Below are 23,032 nucleotides of genomic sequence, written 5' to 3'. Positions count from 1 at the left end.
TTTTCCTCTGACTCAATTCACTAACCTGTGTACTGATCCGATTCCAATCCGTGCATGCAAATGAGGGAAACGGCATGCAAAGTAGGCAGGGGCACGATTCACAAAACAAGAATCTTGAACACGGACTGGGTTGGCCGATCAACAAGAAGCAACTCCTGGGGATCAGTCGCTCACCCCCTTTCTGACTGTCCTGCCAGCCCTGAAAGAAACCTGCTCTCTGCCTCCCCAGCTCTCCTGCTCTCTGCCATGACCTGTTCCCTGTCCTACTTCTCTGCTCTGCCCCGATCTCTTGCCCTCAGCCCTGTTCAGTCCCGATGCGCTTGCCTTTCCCCGCAGTCCGAGCCCGTGGTTTTAACCTGTGGGTTTAAAACGGGTTAAAACCACAGGCTCGCGAAGTAGAAAAAAACAAGTCAGCTAAGTAAAAAAAAGTAAAAAAATGTAAAAATGTTCTGCCAGGCACGAAGGGCCAGCGCATGTGCAGACCATCTACAGTCAAGGAAGATGGTCTGCGCATGCTCAAGGATCGCTCTCCAGTGATCCGTGCAGTTGCTGGGGGGCATATCCATTTGCATGCAGGTATTTAGTGAATTTGGCGGCCTGCATGCAATCGGGCACGGATCGGGCACAGAGAGGCAGGTTACCTGGTGAAACACGATATCAGTGCCGGGGTCCAAGGAGATATTCACAACCTGTTTATTTGCATATCAACACATTGTTGAAGGCATAGGCAGCGGATCGGAATGCTGTTTGGTTTGAGGGGGGGGGGAAGGGACAGGAGCACAGCCTTAGCCCCAGCAGAATCCTCTGGCACAGCCCGTCATCAACTCCCAACTCCACCCCCTACCTCCTGGTGTTGTACTTTAAATCTTTGGGGCAGCCACCGCGCAGCGTCATCGAGCTGACATGCCCCTGAAGGCAAAATGAAAGGTTCCGGGGTAGGCCTGCTTGTTGATCCTGTGTGGTGGCTGCCCCAAAGATTTACAGTACAACTTCAGAAAATGGGTGGGAGCAATTTTGGGGGACGCCATGGCCCCTGTGGCCTCCCCCATTCTGACGCCTTTGGTTGAAGTTACATAAGGAGGGCATCCATACTAGAAATATGGACATCTAAGAAACCATCGTTAAGGAGAATGTAGAAAACCAGTTACAGATCTCCTAGCTTGTTTATCAGTGATCTCACCATTTTATTACGCATCCTGCCTGATCATAAAATGTTTAGATCAATGTCAGTTTAGTCAAAGAAAATAACCCAGCATCTGAGGCAAACTAGAGGGCTGTTCCTGGACAAGATATCTTCAAAGGCAACATCAAAAAAATGTCAATAATTAATTTACAGCCACTGACCTGGAAATAGATGCAGATTACAATGGAAGGCATAATTGATTCCCAATATCCAGTGGCTGATCAAATCTACCCAATTCATCATCTGTGCTATTGGGTTTGGACTGGATTTTAGATTTAATTACTTGTCTTTTCCAACTCCGTGTTCCAAGCGGTTGCAGTCAGGTATATGAGTTATTTTCAGGGCCAGTCGAAGCAGTGGCGTAGCCCTCCCCACACTCTGGAATGCACTTCCAGGAAGGCTTTGCTTAATGCAGTCCTATTTCTTCTTCAGCAAGCAGGCAGAATCTTGGCTCTTCTCCCAAAACTGTAAAGGAGAATCAACTAACTAGTCACACACAACAAGGCCTTTCACCAGCTGCACAGACTGTAGCAGGATTTGCGCATTCACACCTGCTGTAGCTGAAATCTTTTTCCTGACTTCATTAACAATTTTTCCCCACATTAGTCCCCTTATTTCTAACTCCTGTTACTCCATCATATCCATCTTTATGTTCCACCTCTGCCTATTAAACTGTTTTACTTCCCAATTTTATAAAAAGTGATGAAAATTGTAAGCCCAAATTTGGATGTACAATCAGTGGCGTAGTGAGGGTAGGAGGCACCCCCACCCCCTCCTCTCCATCCCCCACGCCTTCTCCACAACCCCCACTCCTTCCGTGTCCCCCTAAGCCACATTCACACCCCTCCCTTCCTGCCCATGTACCTATTTAAATCTTTGCCTGCTGCTTGCGCAGGTGTTGGCTTTCCCTCTGATGTCACTTCCTGGCCCCACAACCCAAAGTGATTTCAGAGGGAGCCGGGCTGGCAATAGCAGCAGGCCAGAGTACTTGCTCTTGCTTGTAAAGATTTAAAGAGATAAGGAACAAGGAGGGGAGGGGGTGAGCATGGTGTGGGGGGGGGTGAAGAAGTGCCAGCATCCCCACCAAGACAGCGCACGGGGTGGTCTGCCTCCAATGCGTACAATTTAATTGAACAACAATCTAATTGGCATCAATAATTGGCATTTCAACAAGTAATTGTGCTGATTAAAATCAAATAGAAGCTATGAGGTACATAATCAAAACAGAAATAAGTCTAAAAACTCGCCCAAATCGGCACTTGGACAACCTAAAAGTGCCGATAATTGAAATGGGTTTTTAGACGTATCTAGAGGCATTGTAGGCCTCTGGCTGCCGTTGTGCGTCCAGAGAGAAAAGGGGCATTTTTTGAGGAGTGATTAAGGCGGGAGATGGGCAGGATGTGGGCCGACCTAGACTTAGTCGTAATGCAGGGATAATCTAAAGTTTAACGATACTACCTGGATGGAACTTATACGTTGTGACTTAGGCGATCTAAAACCAGGTCTAAGTGCCCAGAAGGCATCCAAAGTGACCAGATAACCACTGCAGAGACAAAGTACAGACCCCCACACATTCCCCCAGTGATCACTGACCCCCTCATACCTCCATAAAAATCAGAATAAAAACATATATACCTGCCTCTGGAACATCAGCACCTTGCATAGGAAAGCCTAGTTGAGCTGCACAAAGGTGGCTTAAGTAGCCTGGGGGGGGGGGGGGAGAGGGCTAATGAACCATAGAGAGGTGGACCCAGGCCCGTAAGTAACTCTAACCACTGCATTTATGGTAGAAAATATGATCCCCCCAACCCTACTGTACTGCCATATAGGTGGCACCTGCAGCCATAAGGGCTGTTAGGGTTGTAGAAGGTGGGTATAGTGGGTTTTGGGGGGACCTGCAAGGGTCTAACATGTATGAAGCAGACGGCAGCTACTACGCTCCAAAAGGGTAGACCCAGCAACCTCCTTGAGAAAACCTGACATGCAGGGTGAAACGGGTCCTGTCGGATCAGATCTGTGGGTCTGAGAATAAATACAATGCACGATTGAGGAATCGTGTAACAGATAAAAAATAACACATGCCTCATAAAAGCTGTGTTTTTCTATTTACTTTTCTGCTCATGCATTTTTTGAACATTAATATATTCTTGAAAAAAATCAGGGACATATTAGCATGAAAAATTTGTGCAATTATTAAGAAAAATTTGAAGAAGAAATTAGGAATTTGAATATGCTATTTAGGTATTTTGTAGGTTTTTCTGGATCTATGAATGAAACCCCCATCCACGAATAAGCCTATGAGATTGAAATGATCTTCGACGTGGATTTCTGAGATCCTTTTCCTTCAGCTCTTGAGCTTTTTTTCCTTTAAGTAAACCTTAGTAGAGTATCTAGCCTCAAGAGATACAGCCAATCAGAGAGGTGAAAGTAAACAAACCCTTTTTCTATATTCAAAAGAATGATAAATGCTGTTCCCTTCACAGACTTGATTAACTTGAGAAATAAAATTTCTTGAAAGTCAACTGTAGTCTTCCTGCAGCCCTGTTCTTGTCAGGGCCTCACAGTCTCAGTGTGTATTTGTCTTCAAAGTTAACCAGTTCTGTTCAATCTAAGTCTCATTATATATACACAGAGGTAGGTCTTGTCAGACAAATCTGATCAATTTCTTTGACTGGGTGTCCAGAGCATAGGAAAGAGGGAATGCACTAGATGTTGTGTATTTAGATTTTACCAAAGCCTTTGACACTGTTTCATACAAGCGTCTAATAAACTGAGTGACCACGGGATGGGTCCCATAGTGACGAACTGGGTCAGGAACTGGTTGAGCAGAAGGTGACAAAGTGTAGAAGTCAATGGAGATCGCTCTGAGGAAAGGGATTACCAGTGGTGTGCTTCAAGGTTCAGTTCTTGGGCCTGTTCTTTTTAAAATTTTTGTAAGTGATATTGCTGAAGGGCTCTCTGGTAAGATTTGCCTCTTTGCGGATGATACAAAAATCTGCAATAGAGTAGATACCCCTGATAGTGTAAACGACATGAGGAAGGATCCAGTGAAGCTTGTAAGATGGTCTGAAATTTGGCAGCTAAAATGCTAAGAAATGCAAGGTCATATATTTAGGCTACAGAAATCCAAGGAAACGGTACAGTTTAGAGGGTGAAGAACTTTTGTGCATGAAAGAGGAGTGGAATTTGGGTGTGATAGTATGTGATAATCTTAAAGTGGCCAAACAGGTTGAAAAGGTGACAGCAAAAGCTTTAAGGATGTTTGAGGTGTTTAGGAAGAGAAATGGCCAGTAGGAAAAAGGAGGTATTAATACCGCTGTATAAGACTCTGATGAGATTTCATTTAGAAAATTGTGTACAATTCTGGAGACTGCACCTTCAAAAAGATATAAACAGGATGGAGTCAGTCCAGAGGAAGTTTACTAAAATGTCTGGTGGTCTCTGTCATAAAGCGCCTGAGGCCAGTTTCTTTCATTTGAAAGAAAATGACAGAGTGAGAGGGCATAGGATGAAGTTAAGGGATGATAGGCTCAGGAGTAGTCTAAGGAAATACTTTTTTACAGAGTGGTAGATGCGTGAAACAGGGTCCCGGTAGAGGAGATGGCGAAGAAAAACTTGGACAGGCACGTGAGATCTTTTAAGGAGAGGAGGAGATAGTGGATAGGCAGACTGGATGGGCCATTTGGCTTTAATCAGCCATCATGTTTCTATGTAACCTTATCAAGGGAGTGAAATAGTTACCACAAAGTTTATAAAAGGATGCAATGCTGTGATCAAAGGAAATTCCAGAAGAGTGGAGAAAAAAAGTTGTTGAAATATATCAGTCTATACATGGATACAAAGCCATTTCTAAAGCTCTGGAATTCCACTGAACCAGAGTGAGAGCCATTATCTCTAATGATGAAGACTTGAAACAGTGGTGAATCTTCCTAGGAGTGGATAATCTACCAAAATTACTCCAAGAAAGCAGCAACAACTCATCTAGGAACATCCAAAGAACTGTAGACCTCACTTGTCTCCATCCATCATAGCTCTACAATAAGAAAGAGACTGGGCAAAATTGGGATTCACGGAGAATAGCAAGACAGAAGCTGCTGCTATCTAAGAATAACATCCAGAGTTGAACCAATAGCTGAAGCCTTTAGTGCAGAGGCTGGTTTATTTATAGAAATCTAGTAATGCCCCTAAACCAGTGATTCCTAAACCTGTCTTGGGGAAGCCCCTGCCAGGAAGATTTTTAGATTCATGAGATAGATTTGCATATCTGGTAGGCACTGTTTGCAAATCGATCTCATGAATATTCATTGTGGATATCCTAAAAACCTTCCTGGCAGGGGTTCCACAGGACAGGTTTGGAAATCATTGGTTTAGGGGCATTAGTAGATTCCCATGTGGCTTTACTGCGTTGAATTCTGGTCACCTTATCTCAAGAAAGATATAGCGGCACTAGAAAAGAACGACCAAGATGATAAAGGGGATAGAACTCTCGTATAAGGAAGACTAAAAAGGTTACGGCTCTTCAGCTTGGAAAAGAGAAGGCTGAGGGGAGATATGATTGAAGTCTACAAAATCCTGGGTGGAGTAGAACAGGTACAAGTGGATCAATTTTTCACTCCGTCAAAAATTAGAAAGACTAGGGGACACTCGACAAAGTTACAGGGAAATATTTTTAAAACCAATAGGAGGAAATATTTTTTCACTCAGAGAATAGTTAAGCTCTGGAACGCATTGCCAGAGGTTGTGGTGAAAGCGGATAGTGTAGCTGGTTTTAAGAAGGGTTTGGACAAGTTCCTGGAGGAAAAGTCCATAGTCTGTTATTAAGACATGGGGGAAGCCTCTGCTTGCCCTGAATCGGAAGCATGGAATGTTGCTACTTTTTGGATTTTTGGACAGGTACTAGTGACCTGGATCGGCCACTGGGCTTGATGGACCATTGGTCTGCCACAGTAAGGCAATTCTTATGTTCTTATGTAGATAAGCCAGCCTCTCACTTTTTCTCCCTGAAAGGCTCCTCATAAAAGATACATTTTCAACGGTTCCAAGCAGTGAGCTTTCTTACTAAATACAGCCCTTGTGACTTGGTAGAACAGCCACTTAGGAATACGATTTGAATGAATTTGCTAATGTGCTTTTCATTTCCAGGGAAGAGGCTCATTATGCAATAGTGTATAAATTAGAGCTTCCTACCATACTGCCTGGTTAGAGTGAAGCCAGATGAGAATTTCAATTACTTTGTGATGAACATAGACAAGTGAAATACGCTGTAACTCAAAATACTATCATTTACTTTCTGTGTGAAAAAGTGAACCGGCTGCAAAGATGGACTACCCCAGCTAAATGGGATGAGATAGATGTCTTTGATGCCAGAAGGGAGAGGTTTAAATACTCGCTAAAGATATTAGCACCATCCTTTGTTCTTTTTCAGCAGTGGTATGAAAGTGAGGATATATGTGAACGCACACCAAGGGGCTGATTCTATACACGGCGCCTAGAAAAATGACGTTGGTTGCGTGCCAATCACACTTAGGCACCGTTTACAGAAATGCGGCTAGCGGCGCCTACGTAAAAACGCAGGCGCCTGAAATGTAGGCCAGGGTTTTAAAGGTCTACATTTTAGGTGGCTAAGTTTTTGAAGAATCGTGCTTAGCAGCACCTAACTCACACTCCGCCCATAGAAACGCCCACTTAGGCATTAGGTTCTGCTAAGAACCATGCGATATATAGAATCCAATAGGCGCCTATCGCCCAATTAAAATTTTTTTTTTTTTTTTACCAATTATTCAAGCTATTAAGGGTATTTTGTTAGGAATCATGACTGGGATAGCCGTCCAAATGATCACAACAAATTGGAAGAACTTTGATCGCTTGAATTGTAATTTTTGGTGGCACTCACTATGAGCTCCTTTTACTAAGCTGTGTTAGGGCTTTAATGTGCGGGATAGCGCGTGCTAAATTGCCGCCCGCGCTAAACCTTAATGCCAGCAGTGAGCTGGCGTTAGTTCTAGCCGCGTAGGATGGAAAAAATGATTACTGATCCAAGGGGAAATTTTAAGTTATTTCAATTAATATGGAGTCCGTTGACTAACTTTATCAATAATAACTGAACGATTATAACTTACACATTCAAGGGGTGGGAGGGAGGGATGGGGGCTTCTTTACAGATACTAACACGGGGAAGGTTATTGATGGAATCTATATTTAGTTATTTGGGTGGGAGGACGGGAGGGGTAAAAATGATTACTCATAGTTCACTGAAAGTTGAAAGTGTTGTATCTGGATTTTATTATATGTACATATAATTGTAAAGGCACTGTTGATAGTTTGGAAATGCAATAAAGATATAAAAAAAGGGTATTTTGTCAATTAAGTTAGGCGCCTTATTTACAGAATCAGCCCCCAAGTAGTTGTCTTTCTTCAAAGATAAGCCAGCATTAATAGCAGCATACTAATGAGACTCTAGTTAAGCATTAATAGGTAAACCAAGGTCCGAGAGAGACATTGTCATAAAATGAGCGTGCGCACACAGAAATTATTTATGAGATTTTCTTCTCTCTTTTCCCTTTTATCGCTTTCCATTTTCTGACCCCTCTTCTCCTTCAGCAAGCATGGATGGCTCTGGGGGTCCCCCACTGGTCTGATGCTAATTATGACAATTACTTCCTTCTATACTTGGACCTGATTGCTTCACCTTTCTGGCACACCTATGCCAATCCAACCCAATGGTTTTAATTTGTATTTCCTTTACTGCTAAATATTTGAGACATTTATGTGTTCTATATATTATGTATGCTTTATTGTGATCTATTCAGAGGTGTGGATGGTAAGGGGTACAAATAAATAACATGTGTCAGAAAGAGAGAAACAGACAACTCTAGAGATAAACTAACAAATGTTTGACTTATTTTTGCTGTACACTGCCTCGAGTTAATTTCTTCAACAAGAAGATAAATAAATCCTAATAAATATGTAAAAATGTCTTAAATAGAAGCTGACATGAGGTTAACAATTCAAGCTCCCACAACTGTGATCAACTGGATGAAGCTACTAAGTGGTAGATTTAAAACAAACTGGAGAAAATATTTCTTCATACAACGTGTAATTAAACTCTGGAATTCATTGCCAGAGAATGTGGTGAAATAAGTTAGCTTAGCAGGGTTTAAAAAAGGTTTAGATAATTTCCTAAAAGAGAAGTCCATAGGTCATTATTGATATGGCTTGGGGAAATCCACTGCTTGTTCCTAGGATAATCAGCATAACATCTGTTTTACTACTTGGGATCTAGCTAGGTTGGTCACTGTTGGAAACAGGATACTTGGTCTGTCCCAGTATGGCAATTCTTATGACACATCACACCTATCCTGAGAAGTTTGGGTTATTGGCCATTGATTGGGGGCATCTTCTACAGCACCCAAATAGCCATTAGTTATATGACAACAAAGAAAGAAGATTAAGCGATGAGAGCCTTTTAGCCATTATCTCTGCTCCTTGTTACCGTATTTTCTCGCATATAACGCGCACGTTATATGTGGTTTTTACAAACCGCACATACCCTTGCGTGTTATATGCGTGAGCGCATTGTACAAATTTTTTTTTACATAGTTTCCCCCCCCGACGCCCGATTCATCACCCGGAAGGAGCGCTCACACTCCCACCCCGAAGGACCGCTCGCACCCCCACAGCCTCCCCCCCTCCCCCATGGAGAAGCTGTCTACCTTGTTTCCGGATGCCAGCCCAGCTGCTTCCTCTGCCGGCGTCCTGCCCCTTCTCAGAGCCCTGTGCTGCGCTGCTTCCTCTTCAGGCGGTCCCACCCTTTCTCTGATGTCAGAGAAAGGGCGGGACCGCCGGAAGAAAAAGCAGCACAGCAGGGCTCAGAGAAGGGGCGGGACCATCGGCAGAGGAAACAGCTGGGCTCGCTGGCATCCGGAAACAAGGTAGACAGCTTCTCCATGGGGGAGGGGGGAGGCTGTGGGGGTGCGAGCGGTTCTTCGGGTGGGGGTGCGAGCGGTCCTTCGGGGTGGGAGTGCGAGCGCTCCTTCGGGGTGGGGGTGCGAGCGGTCCTTCAGGGTGGGGGTGCGGGTGCGTGCGAGCGGTCCTTCGGGGTGGGGGTGCGAGCGGTCCTGTGGGGGGGTGAATCGGACGTCGGGGGGGGGGCATCAGGCTTTCAGGGTAGGGACAGGACTTCAAGGAGGAAAGGAGAGTCGGGGCGGGCGAAAACAGAGTCAGGGTCTCCAGAGGAGAGTCGGGGCGGGCGAAAGGAGAGTCGGGCAGCATGCGCGGTATACGGGTGTGCGCGGTATATAAAAATTTATGTACATAAATATGTGTTTTTTGCGCGCTATACCCGTGTGCGCGTTTTACACGGGTGCGCGTTATCTATGTGAAAATACGGTAATTCACAATTAACTACACGTTTTGTTAAAAAGAAATGCCTGATGAAATAAGCTTGGATGGTACCACACAGTGATGACTGGCAAGTTTTGGTCTCTTCTTTTTTCTTTACATTATCTGCCCAGCTGTAAATGGGTAACTACATCAATTTTGGTCATTCTTCTCTTTTCTAACTTCAAAGACAGCAATGCATTACTGGCGCTGCGCTATAATTAGCTTATCTCACAGGTACTCATAGCTGCATGGATTTTTCTAAGTGCTTCAAGGTTTTGCTCAGCTGCAAGGTACTGCGGTATGTATTTGAAACTAAGCTAGCATCGATCCAAGTACAGACAACCTTTTTCTTATATTTTCGACAAAATATAAGAATGCTTAAGTAAGTGCATATTTCATAGCTTCAGTTCTGTTACAGTGTTGTTTTATTTTGGTAAGCACAAGAGCTTCCAGTACATTCTTCGCTCCAAGGAATCTTTGGTACAGAGTCTAGAAGGGAGGTGTCTATTTTTCTGCATCCTTCTTTTTGGATCTTCTCTGGTCTGTCAATTCATTGAGTTTCTTATCAAGTTTCCTTTGTAAATGTGCCCTCTTAGATGGGTCCATAGAAATGTCTTTAGAGCCACTTCCAGCATACAGAACACCTTCTCGGCTGATTCTAGAACGAGCGTGAGATTTAGCTTTCTCGCCACAGCCATGGACCTGTAAAAGATAGCCACAGGATTTATTTCTATTTGACACATACAATAGCTATCATATATTTGATTACCTTAAAAAGATCACGGCATGGACACATCATAATATATATTTAAAATGGGGACTTGTATACTGCCTATTTGTGGCTTTGACATTCAAAGCGGTGGGCACTGGAGGATTAAGTGACTTGCCCAGGGTCACAAGGAGCAGCACTGGGATTTCATCTCACAACCTCTGGGTGCAGAGGAAGCAGCTCAATCAGTAAGCCACAGCTGAAACATAGGGCAGTGGCTTAATTTGAGGATAGCGCAAAGAGTCTAAGCTTAATTCTGAAAGAAATGGGGAGCCAGAAGAAGTGTGGCACCAAAATCAAATCATCACACTAGTCTTATTAAATATAAATGTTAAAAGGGTAAAGAGGAACAGATAACTATCAGACATATATCAAAATTCAAAATAAAAATAAATCAATCAGTGAGCTGCTGCTTAGCAAATAGTAATTTTCTAAGATCCATCCTTTTCTGTGTAAATAATTTTAGTACGATTACAGTGACTCAGAAAAGAAACTCCGCATTGATAATTCAGGTTTGTATTATGGTAAAAATATCCAGCAAATGCTAAACTGACACCAGCATGTAGTCTTCATAAACACCCACACCTAATTATGAAGTTATAAAAGGAAAGATGGGAGGAATGAATTGTACCTCTGGGATGTGGTGACTCAGACAGTAGCGTCTGTTGCAATGAATACAGAGCTGTCCCAAGGTCAGAATGCTTGCTTTGCATTTAGAAAATCCACAAGTATTGTCAGCTTTCACTGCGGCAGAAATCAGGGCATCAAAATCTTCCTCTGAGGAGATGGCAGTTCTGGCCTTAGCTGGGGCCTTACCTAGAAGTCACACAGAATGAATAATGTACAACAGTTTCCAGAGGCCTAAATAGTCAAGAACATCTACCGTGTTTCCCAGAAAATAAGACCTACTCCCGAAAATAAGCCCTAGTCGTAGGCAGCTGCACGTCCCCCCCCTCCCCAAATGCTTCTGCCGAGCAGCCGACCCTCCGCTGACATAGTAACATAGTAGATGACGGCAGATAAAGACCCGAATGGTCCATCCAGTCTGCCCAACCTGATTCAATTTAAATTTTTTTTTTTTTTAAATTTTTTTTCTTAGCTATTTCTGGGCAAGAATCCAAAGATTTATCCGGTACTGTGCTTGGGTTCCAACTGCCAAAATCTCTGTTAAGATTTACTCCAGCCCATCTACACACTCCCAGCCATTGAAGCCCTCCCCTGCCCATCCTCCACCAAACGGCCATACACAAACACAGACCGTGCAAGTCTGCCCAGTAACTGGCCTAGTTCAATATTTAATATTATTTCTAAATCTTCTGTGTTCATCCCACGCTTCTTTGAACTCAGTCACAGTTTTACTCTCCACCACCCCTCTCGGGAGCGCATTCCAGGCATCCACTACCCTCTCCGTAAAGTAGAATTTCCTAACATTGCCCCTGAATCTACCACCCCTCAACCTCAAATTATGTCCTCTGGTTTTACCATTTTCCTTTCTCTGGAAAAGATTTTGTTCTACGTTAATACCCTTCAAGTATTTGAACGTCTGAATCATATCTCCCCTGTCTCTCCTTTCCTCTAGGGCGGGGGTCGGCAACCTGCGGCTCCAGAGCCGCATGCGGCTCTTTTCCACCTTTGCTGCGGCTCCGGTAGTGTGTCACGCAAGGCATGCAGTTACAAGTCCGGCGTCGCGGCGGGAAATAGCCACGCTGAGCAGTGAGCTCAGCACATACACAGATGAAAGCCTTGCTTGCTGATTGGTCCGGCGGCCCCGTCCCGCCGTGCCGCCGGACCAATCAGCAAGCAAGGCTTTCATCTGTGTACGTGCTGAGCTCACTCAGCATGGCTATTTCCCGCCGCGACGCTGGACTTGTAAGGTGCCTGAAAAAGAAATCATCCTGGCCGGGGTCGGTGTCATGCTCCGGAGATCTACAGCCTTCCTATCTCCCTCTCCCTTCTACCTGCTTCCGGCCACATCCCCTGCTCCGCGGCTCTCTTCGGCAACTCAGCAGCAGCTTCTGACGTCGGGGCCTACCCTCTGCGAGTCCCGCTTGTTTCAACTTCCTTTTTCCACAAAGGCGGGACTCGTAGAGGGAAGGCCTCGATGTCGGCAGCTTGTCTTGATCACTGCTGCTGACGAGTTGCTGAAGAGAGCCGCGGAGCAGGGGGGTGTTGCCAGATGCAGGACTCGTGGGTGAGGGAGGAGAAGAGAGAGAGAAAGAGAGAGGGGAGGGAAACAAAAGGAAATCTTTCATACTGGGCTGGGCCGGAGTGGAGGGAGGGTGGAAAGATTCTAGCTACAGGGTGCAGTAACAAAGGAAAAGGGGGGAAAGCTGAAAATGGAGATAGTGACACAAAGAAGAGAAAGGGTAAGCAGGACCTACTGAATAAGGATAGAGATACAGAGGGGACATGAAGAGGAGGTGAAATAGAGACATAGAAGTAATGCTGAAAAAGTTGGGGGGGGGGAGATAAAGACATTGAAAGGGCAAATGGTGAACATGGGGTAAAGACAAGGACAGAGACAAATGAAGATTCTGAAAAAGTGGTGAGATAGGGATATAGGTGAGATGGACACAAAGAAGGGTGATGCTGGAAAATAGGTGGAATGGTAATTCTGACAGACACAGAAGGGAAATGCTGGATCAAGGAGAGATGGGGCTCAGGCTGGATGGAATGAGGAGAAATGCCTTGTTGGCCCGGAACTTCCTCTCCTACGTCAGAATTGACGTCAGGGAGCGGAATGCTGGTCAGCGCAACACTTCTGCAGGGAAAGCTTGGGACGGCGGTGGCTTGGGGGCTGTTCCCCGATTGCGGTGGCAGCAAACCGAGTGGCTTGGGGGAGGGCACGGAGACAGAAAGAAGGGGGAACAGGGAGACAGAAAGAAAAAGTTGGGGGAGAGAATGAGGTCTGGAGGAGAGGAAACATACAGGAGGCTGAAAGAAAGGAAGAAAGATTGGATGCACAGTCAGAAGAAGAAAGTGCAACCAGAGACTCATGAAATCACCAAATAGCAAAGGTAGGAAAAATGATTTTATTTTCAATTTAGTGATCCTGTATATAGCATTAAGATAAGAAACAATATATGCAGTGTTAGATTTGTTTTATAATGGTTTTGCGGCTCCAAGTTTTTTTTTCTTTTCGAAAACGGGTCCAAGTGGCTCTTTATGTCTTAAAGGTTGCAGACCCCTGCTCTAGGGTATACATATTCAGGGCTTCCAGTCTCTCCTCATACGTCTTCTGGCGCAAGCCTCCTATCATTTTCGTCGCCCTCCTCTGGACCGCCTCAAGTCTTCTTACGTCTTTCGCCAGATATGGTCTCCAAAACTGAACACAATACTCCAAGTGGGGCCTCACCAATGACCTGTACAGGGGCATCAACACCTTCTTCCTTCTACTGACTACGCCTCTCTTTTTACAGCCCGACATCCTTCTGGCAGCAGCCACTGCCTTGTCACACTGTTTTTTCGCCTTTAGATCTTCGGACACTATCACCCCAAGGTCCCTCTTCCCGTCCGTGCATATCAGCTTCTCTCCTCCCAGCATATACGGTTCCTTCCTATTATTAATCCCCAAATGCATTACTCTGCATTTCTTTGCATTGAATTTTAGTTGCCAGGCATTAGACCATTCCTCTAACTTTTGCAGGTCCTTTTTCATATTTTCCACTCCCTCTTCGGTGTCTACCCTGTTACAAATCTTGGTATCATCTGCAAAAAGGCACACTTTTCCTTCTAACCCTTCAGCAATGTCACTCACATACATATTGAACAGGATTGGCACCGAACCCTGAGAGACTCCACTAGTCACCTTTCCTTCCTTCGAGCGACTTCCATTAACCACCACCCTCTGGCATTTGTCCGACAGCCAGTTTCTGACCCAGTTCACCACTTTGGGTCCTAACTTCAGCCCTTCAAGTTTGTTCAACAGCCTCCTATGAGGAACTGTATCAAAGGCTTTGCTGAAATCCAAGTAAATTACATCTAGCATATGTCCTCGATCCAGCTCTCTGGTCACCCAATCAAAAAATTCAATCAGGTTCGTTTGGCACGATTTACCTTTTGTAAAGCCATGTTGCCTCAGATCCTGTAACCCATTAGATTCAAGGAAGTACACTATCCTTTCTTTCAGCAACACTTCCATTATTTTTCCAACAACTGAAGTGAGGCTCACCGGCCTGTAGTTTCCTGCTTCATCCCTGTGACCACTTTTATGAATAGGGACCACATCCGCTCTCCTCCAATCCCCAGGAATCACTCCCGTCTCCAGAGATTTGTTGAATAAGTCTTTAATAGGACTCGCCAGAACCTCTCTGAGCTCCCTTAGTATCCAGGGATGGATCCCGTCTGGTCCCATCGCTTTGTCCACCTTCAGTTTTTCAAGTTGCTCATAAACACCCTCCATCCTTCCCTCCCAAATGATCTCCGTCGACCGCGACCATAAATACCTTGCGGCAGAGGAGCGTCGGGCCTTCTGTGTACTGATGACAACATCAGTAACGCAGCACACAAAAGGACGTGAAGCAGCCTGTGAGTGTTGCTGGCCCGATGCTCCTCTACCGAAAGGTATTTATAGTTGCAGTTGGCGGGGATCGGTTGGGAGGGAAGGATGGACGGTCAGCGGGTGTCAGCGATTCGGCTGTGCGGCAGAGGTTGCTCAAGGGTTCTGCTGCACGAAGGATGGGAGGGAAGGATGGAAGCTGAGCAAGGGTTTTGCTGCATGAGGGATGGGAGGGAAGGATGGAAGCTAGGCAAGGGTTCTGCTGCACAGGGGGATGGAGGAATAGAAAGATGCTGCAGAGGGAAGGCACAAGGTGATGGGTGAGAGGGGAGGAAAGATGTTGCACATATGGGGGAAAGAAAGAGGAAGAATTAGGGTGAAGGAGGGGAAGGGAGAGATGATCATGTACATGGAAAAAATAAGCCCTACCTGAAAATAAGACCTAGTGCCTTTTTTGGGCCCCAAATGAATATAAGACACTGCCTTATTTTCGGGGAAACGCGGTAGCACAAATAAATTCTGAAATGTACAATTACTGAGCACCATAAGATTGTGTTTTCCAGGTAATTCCTCTGCTTCCTTTATTAAGAAGATTCTAAATAGAACAGCTTCTAGATCAGAAAAAATGAAATCACTCTGGAATAATCCCAGTAATACTGTATTTCCAGCCATGACACACTTATTGCAAATGTGTTCTCTTAAGCTTCTATGGCTGTCATCAAAATTGCTGTGGTTGCTCAAGTCTTTCCCACCAAAATTCAAATTTGTGACTAGTGGACTTTCCCTCCTTCCGGGGGAAACCATGTCCTCAAATCCCAACCAATCAGGTCTGAGAATTCACTCTATAAATGACAAACTACAGATCTCGCAGCATACCCTGAAGAAAGTCAAAGACTTGCCTCTTTGCGGGTGATAACAAAATCTGCAATAGAGTAGACACCCAGGATGGTGAGAGTAACATGAAGAAAGACCTGACAAAGCTTGAAGAATGGTCTGAAATTGGGCAGCTAAAATTTAATGCTAAGAAATGCAAGGTCATTCATTTGGGCTGCAAAACCCCGAGGGAACGGTACAGCTTAGGGGGTGAAGAACTTATGAGCAAGACAGAAGAGCTGGACTTGGGTGTGATTGTATATGATGATCTTAAGGTGGCCAAAGAAGTTGAAAACGTGATGGCAAAAGCTAGAAGAATGCTAGGGTGTATAGGTAAGAAAAAGGAGGTATTGATGCCCCTATGTAAGACTTTGGCGAGACCTCATTTAGAATATTGTATATAATTCTGGAGGCTGCACCTTCAAAAAGATATAAAAAGGATGGAGTCAGTCCAGAAGGCTACTAAAATGGTGTGTGGTCTTCATCATAAGGCATATGGGGACTAACGTAAAGATCTCAATCTGTACATTTTGGAGGAAAGGTGGGAGAGGGGAGATATGATAAAGATGTTTAAATACTTACGTAATGTAAATGCACATGAGTCTCTTTCATTTGAAAGGAAACTCTGCAATGAGAGGGCATAGGTTGAAGTTAAGAGGTGATAGGCTAAGGAGTAATCTAAGGAAATACTTTTTTACAGAAAGGATGGTAGATGCGTGAAACAGTCTCCCAGAAGAAGCGATGGAGATTGAGACTATCTGAATTCAAGAAGATGTGGGACAGGCAAGTGGAATCTCTTAGAGAGAGGAAGAGATAATGGTTACTGCGGATGGGTAGACTAGATGTGCCATTTGGCCTTTATCCACCATCATGTTTCTGTGTTTCCATGATGGCTGAAACAACGGTTCCTCTTACTCAGATGCAGCAAGACCTAGACAACCGCAACAATTATTATAAAACATGCTCTCATTTGCATCTACCAAGAAGACACTTGGGCACTTAGTCAGAGGCACCAACTTATAGAATTGCTCTTTAAATTGCTTATGGACTCTAAGACTGCAGATGAGTCACAGTTTGGAATATCCTGAATGAATATGCATGACAGGTCTGTGTACAGTTGTGGCAGTATGCATGCAGATCTATCTGGTGCATATTCATTAAAAATATTAAAACATTTCTGGCTCTCAAGTTATAGAAGTGACAAAGTACCTCATGAAAGATCTTCTGAGGAAATTAGAAAGTCATGGGATAGGAGGTAATGTCTTTTTATGGACTGAGAACTGGTTGAAAGACAGAAAACAGAGAGTGGATTTAAATGGTCAATGTTCTCAATGGAGAAGGATAAAAAGTGGGGTTCCCTAGGTGTCTGTGCTGGGACCGCTGCTTTATAACATTTATCAATGATCTAGATATGGGAATAACTAGTGAGATAATTAAATTTGCTGATGACATAAAATTGTTCAAAGCTGTTAAATCGCAAGAGGATTGTGAAAAATTGCAAGAGGACCTTGTGAGACTAGAAGACTGGGCGTCAAAATGGCAAATAGCATTTAATGTGAGCAAGTGCAAAGTGATGAATGTGGGAAAGAGGAACCCAAACTATAGTTATGTGATGCTGGGATCTGTGTTAGGAGTCAATGCCCAGGAAAAGGATCTAGGTGTCATTGTTGACGATATGTTGAAACCCTCAGCTCAATGTGTGGCGGCTTCTAAGAAAGCAAATAGAATGTTAGGAATTATCAGGAAAGGAATGGAAAACAAAGATGAAAATGCTATAATGTCCTTGTATTGCTCTATGGTACGGCTGCATCTTGAATGCTGTGTGCAGTTCTGGTCATCATATTTCAAAAAGATATAGCGGAATTAGAAAAGGTACAGAGAAGGGCGAAAAATGATAAAAAGGATGGGATGACTTCTCTACGAGGAAAGGCTAAAGCAGCTTGGAGAAGAGACGACTCAGGGGTGATATGATAGAGGACTATAAAATAATGAGTGGCGTAGAAAGAGTAGATGTGAAGCGCTTGCTCACTCTATCCCAAAATACTAGGGGGCTAGGGGTCAGGTGATAAAGCTACTAAGTAGTAGATTTAAAACAAACCACAGGAAATATTCCTAAACTCTGGAATTCGTTGCTGTAGAATGTAGTGAAATAAGTTAGAAAGGTTTGGCCAATTTCCTAAAAGAGAAGTCCATAGGCCATTATTGAGATGGCTTGGAGAAATCCACTGCTTATTCCTAGGAGAAGCAGCATAGAATCTGTTAGCCATTGTTGGAAAAAAAAATGGAGGCACGAACGGCGCCTTCATTCACAGCATCAGTGTGACGCGCTTAAAGAAGCACTTAGAGGCACGTAAGGATGCCTAAGGCTGGCGTGGGTGTGGCTTGCACTGGAAGTGGCCTTAGGTATCCTTAGGCGCCCCTAGACACTTCCGTGAGCGTGACACCAACACCTTAAATGTAGGTTTCTAAAATACAGGCCTACATTTAAGGCGCTGGTGGCCTTCCTCTTCCCGGTGCATCCTGGGCGCTAATTAGAGAATTGGGGGGGTTAGGCGTCTATCTGTTAGGACAGACATAATTCTGTTTAGGATGCCAGTACATGATTCTCAGCCGCTTCTTAGGCGGCCACCAAGACTTGCTCCTATACAGAATCACTCCCTAAGGATGAGCTAAGTCTACTTTTCACCAGTTTGGCAAAAGGGCTCCTTATAGTGATGGGAGACCCCTGTTTACTGGAAATGGAGGGAAACAATCAACTCATTTCAAATAGGCTATTAGAGGGTTCACATACAGCTAAGAGATTGAATCAGAGTCATTCAACTCTTTCATACCTCTTTGTTCAGGTTTTGTTTTCTTTTCTAGCATTTCCTGCTCTTGTTTTTGCTTAGTTTTGCCTTCACGCCTGGCCTTTTCTCTTTCCATCCTTTCCAAATACAAGGTTTTTAGATCTACGCTATTTAAGCTGGCACTGTTACTTAATTGTTCTCCACCATTTTCTTCTTCTGGGTTTGCAAATGGTTGTGGTGATTCCTCTTTGCTTGTGTCTCCGTTTCCTGGAGGCTGACTTGTTGACATCATTTTTGTTTTGCCGACAGTAATGTGTCGCTCCTTTCCTTCTCCAGTGCTTATGTGCTGTAGTCCATATTCTTCCGCTAACTGATGAACTAATAATCTTTCATGGGAATTTAAGGAGGAAGGAAAGTCTACTTCTGTTTTGTCAGCATCACTGAGAAATTCAGCGAGTGTTACTCTAAATTCACTTTGTCTGATTTTACTGTCTCTTTCTTTCAGTTCCTTGTGCAAATTGCGTTGGTTCAAATTCTGATTAGGAATATCCTCTGGGCGCTCTCTCTGCAGCGCTTCAGGGCTTTTGTTTGCTTTCTGGTGATTTGTCTGTCTGTCCGATTGCTTCTTTGCAGGACAGGCGGTTACTTTTTCCCGGTCTCCTTGCTCAGTGGGGAGTTGAGAACTTTCATGCGAGTAATTATCAGGCACAATATCATCCAGATATTCAAAAGCTGTCCGGACTTCCCCGTATTCATTGATGTAATCCACCAGGGTTTTCAAGAACTTGTGGTTGCTGACGGTTCGAGAATCGCACACCACAGCCACATGACGCCGGGCACGGGTAATAGCAACATTTATTCTTCGATCTTCAGCCAAAAAGCCCACTTCCCCTAAAGAAATGAAAAAGATATCAGTGATAGAACACAGAAAGTGTATGATTATGAGCTTTGTTATTGTAAAAATTCTCCTCGAGAGAACGTTTCCTTCCAATGTGGTGCAATGGAAGATGAAACTCTATCTTGTGAAAATGTTTAATTGAATGGATACATTTTAGCAAAATATTTTTATGATTTAATTGTGCATTGCCAAGATCTGGACAGAGGATGGGTGGTTTACAAATGTTGAAACAAACAAAAATCTGAACTTTCTTTATGCCATACGTAAAGCACGAATAAAGTCCATTTCAGAGAAAATTCAGTACCTTGCAATTTAATGCAGGAAAATAGTGAAACTGCAGCAAAATCCCAACACTTGCTTTGGCCTGTTTGAACACATTAACTGCACATTTATAGGTTGCCCAAAGCTGGGTGTGGATTAGCAGTAATTACACTCTTTTCTATAACAAATATGCCTAAATTTTGAGCACAGCTCAAAAGGAGTGTGGCCATGGAAGGAGCGGGGCGGGCCAGAGGCATTCGCAGAAATTAAGCCCGATGTCACAGGATACCTGAATTTGTGCGCCTCACTGCCATCAGCCGGACGCAAGCATTTCCCCAAGTTGTTGGCAGGCGTTAAGCGCTCGCGCCTGAAGTTAGGTGTGAAATGTGTGCTAAGCTAGTACAGTCAAACCTCGGTTTGCGAGTGTTTTGCAAGACGAGCAAATCACTCTCACAATCTTGCCTCGCAAATCGAGCGTCAATTCGATATGCGAGCCCCCACCCCCGAGAACTGGCATCACACCTCCTCCCCCGCCCAAACCCTCACGGCGATCGGGCACCGGCACAGGACGTGCCTGCCGGTGATCTCTGCTGGGCCTTGAGCATCTGCGCATGCTCAAGGCCTTCTGGCACCCGCTCTCTCCGAGATTCTAATGATGTGGAACGAATCGCCAGCGTTTCCATTCGTTCCTATGGGGAAAGTTGCTTTGATATACGAGCTATTTGGTTTAGGAGCATGCTTCTCGCAAACCAAGGTTCCACTGTATTCTGTAGGGGCTGTTCTGTGCAGAGCACCCTTTATGGCATACTAGCTTAGTATGAAGCATCCCAGATGCCGTTCACAGAATCTAGCCTCTAAATCAGGGGTAGGGAACTCCGGTCCTCGAGAGCCGTATTCCAGTCGGGTTTTCAGGATTCCCCCAATGAATATGCATTGAAAGCAGTGCATGCAAATAGATCTCATGCATATTCATTGGGGAAATCCTGAAAACCCGACTGGAATACGGCTTTCGAGGACCGGAGTTCCCTACCCCTGCTCTAAATGCTTAGGGTCTTATTCTGGAAGTGGTGTGTGCCGCAGCAGGTGCCCGCAAACAGGTGCCCGCTGAGTGTCAATCACTGGCAGGTGCCGCATCCAGAATCGTGTCTTTTTATTTTTTTTTTTTAACATAGGTACCTTAAATGTATGCCAGCATTTTAAAGGCCTACATTTAAGGTGCCGGTCTCACGCCTATGGAGATGCATAGGGGCGCTTAGAGAAGCCTAAGGCCATTTCCGGTGCAAACCACACTCATGCCGGCCCTAGGCGTCCATAGGCATCCCTCCTTAGGCGCGAGACAGGTGCTTAAGAACAGAGCCTGCATTTTTTTTTTTTTTAAACGTGCATCCCGATTGGTTCGTTAAGACGGCAGTAGGATGCCTTCTGCTGCCTAATTTCGGGACACCGTGTGGAGCATTTGGCCCTTAATGCCCTTTAATGAAAGGGCTCCTAAATAATTCATGCTTCTAAGGAACAGTTTTCATGGTTAGTTCCGAAAATTTAGCTTCTATATTTCTGCTGCACAAAATATATTTTATTATTTAGAGCTTCAGGCAAGATTATTATAACACAAGAAATAAAATGGAGCAAATCTGACTGGAAATCTGGCACAAAAGTTTTTCTAAAATTAGGGAAGAAAATAAAGAACATGATTTTCTATTTTTAAAGAAAAAGTATTTTCGAGGACCCAATGGCTTTAATGAAAATTCAGCCTGTATAGGCTTTTTTTTATCCTCGGGTTCATGTTCATGCTCATTACGCATTTGCTATACCGTCTTTCGCAGCTGAGACACCAAAGTGGTTTACAAACACAACATGTTAAAGTTAGAAAAGTGAAGGATAAAGTGACACAGAGGTAACCTTCTTCTTGGAACCCGATTGTAACCCAGGGCTGCGTTTACAAAGTTGTGGTAGCAATTACCACATGCAAATGGGACAAAACCCTTTCAGTTCCTATAGACTTTGGGCATCTTCTATGAAACTGCGCTAGCAGTTTTCTAAAGCGGGGAGCCATGCTGAATGGCCCGCGCTGCTCCCGATGCTCATAGAGTTCTTATGAGCGTCGGGAGAAGCATGGGCCATTCAGCGTGGCTCTCTGCGCTAAAACTGCCAGCGCAATTTAATAGAAGATAGGGCTTATCACATTTGCTACGCTGGGAATCCCTACTGTGGCTTTGTAAAAGGAGCTTTTAGTTCTTTGTTTATACTTCAAACATTTGATTAATCTTTTTCTGATTTTAAGATACTCATACATCATTTTTCTGATCTTTTGGGAGCTAAATAGAAGAGGTGACGGGATTTTATTGGTTTTTAAACCTCAGGCATGGGCCCTTGGTGCTAGCTTTTTGTTGAAATTTCTTTGTTTGTTAATACTGTGAGATTTTGAGGGCAACGGAAGGAATTTAGCCCCAAAACTGGACTCTCAGAATTAAATTCTGTTAACTGTATAAGTGCTGCAATTGTCAATTCTGTTGATGTCTGTATCATTTTTAAAATTTTACCTTATTTTTGGGGAGTATTAGCTTTATATTGGTGGATGATTTAAGAAGATTAGTTACTTTTGTTAATTCTTCTTATTTTTTTTGTTATTTTCTGAAATGTTTGTAGCGATTCATAATCGATGTGAATGTGAAAAATTTGATTAAAAAAATAAAGAGAACAGCAAAGATGATAGTCTGCCTACTTAAACTGCCACGCTGGCCCCGAAAGCCAAGACCAATTGTACCACCAAAGGAAAATTGGTATCCAACAGCAAACCTTCTTAGAAGTAGCTCCACAATGTGGAACTCACTCCCACAGGGACCCTGCCTAATTTACATCTAACTTTATTCCAAGGAGGTTCTTAAAAAAAAAAATATATATATATATATATATATATACGGGTATAGTGTCCAAATGTTCAAACCCCACAGATATAGCCCTCCGTTTCAGCAGTGGTGCCATCTTTATGATGACATCACCGTCTGCTGTTCGGGGAGGGTGCATGTACTTAAGGCAAGCAGAAAGACGCCGCAGCCATTTTGAAATAAATTTCAGTGGTCGGTTATAGCGGCGGTAAGCTTAATAAAGATATATGGATGAGACTGAGTAGTGATAATATTTATATATTAAAGTCACCTTTTAAAAGGGTGTGTTTTTATTGGTTGAGGGTTATTAAGGAGATATAATTTGAAAAGAACATTATAAAATAATACTATGTGTACTTAAAAAAAAATATTATTAGGGATATGAGCCTTTAATAAACCCCTTCGGGTGAAACATGTTGGCGGTAAAATCCATGAAAACAAGACCACAGTCTTAAGCTAAATCATATACACACATTTAAGGTGGTAAAATTAATTTA

General features: G+C 43.8%; 1 protein-coding gene across 1 annotated transcript in view; it reads right to left on the bottom strand.

Annotated features, from left to right (window-relative positions):
- Positions 1-9,453: 9,453 nt before the first annotated feature.
- Positions 9,454-23,032, bottom strand: part of IGHMBP2 (immunoglobulin mu DNA binding protein 2) — an 81,553-nt gene continuing 67,974 nt past the window's right edge. Inside the window, exons 13-15 of the mRNA XM_033928385.1 lie at positions 18,537-19,382; positions 10,966-11,150; positions 9,454-10,267 (exon numbers count right to left, since the gene is read on the bottom strand). Of these exons, the coding sequence (XP_033784276.1) occupies positions 10,070-10,267; positions 10,966-11,150; positions 18,537-19,382 (1,229 nt within the window). The 3' untranslated portion in view covers positions 9,454-10,069. The remainder of the gene's footprint in view (positions 10,268-10,965; positions 11,151-18,536; positions 19,383-23,032) is intronic.

This window comes from Geotrypetes seraphini, chromosome 19 (genome assembly GCF_902459505.1).
Source record: "Geotrypetes seraphini chromosome 19, aGeoSer1.1, whole genome shotgun sequence".
Lineage (NCBI taxonomy): Eukaryota > Metazoa > Chordata > Amphibia > Gymnophiona > Dermophiidae > Geotrypetes > Geotrypetes seraphini.
The sequence above is the reverse complement of the archived record's forward strand: the minus strand, read 5'-3'. Positions and strand labels throughout refer to the sequence as shown.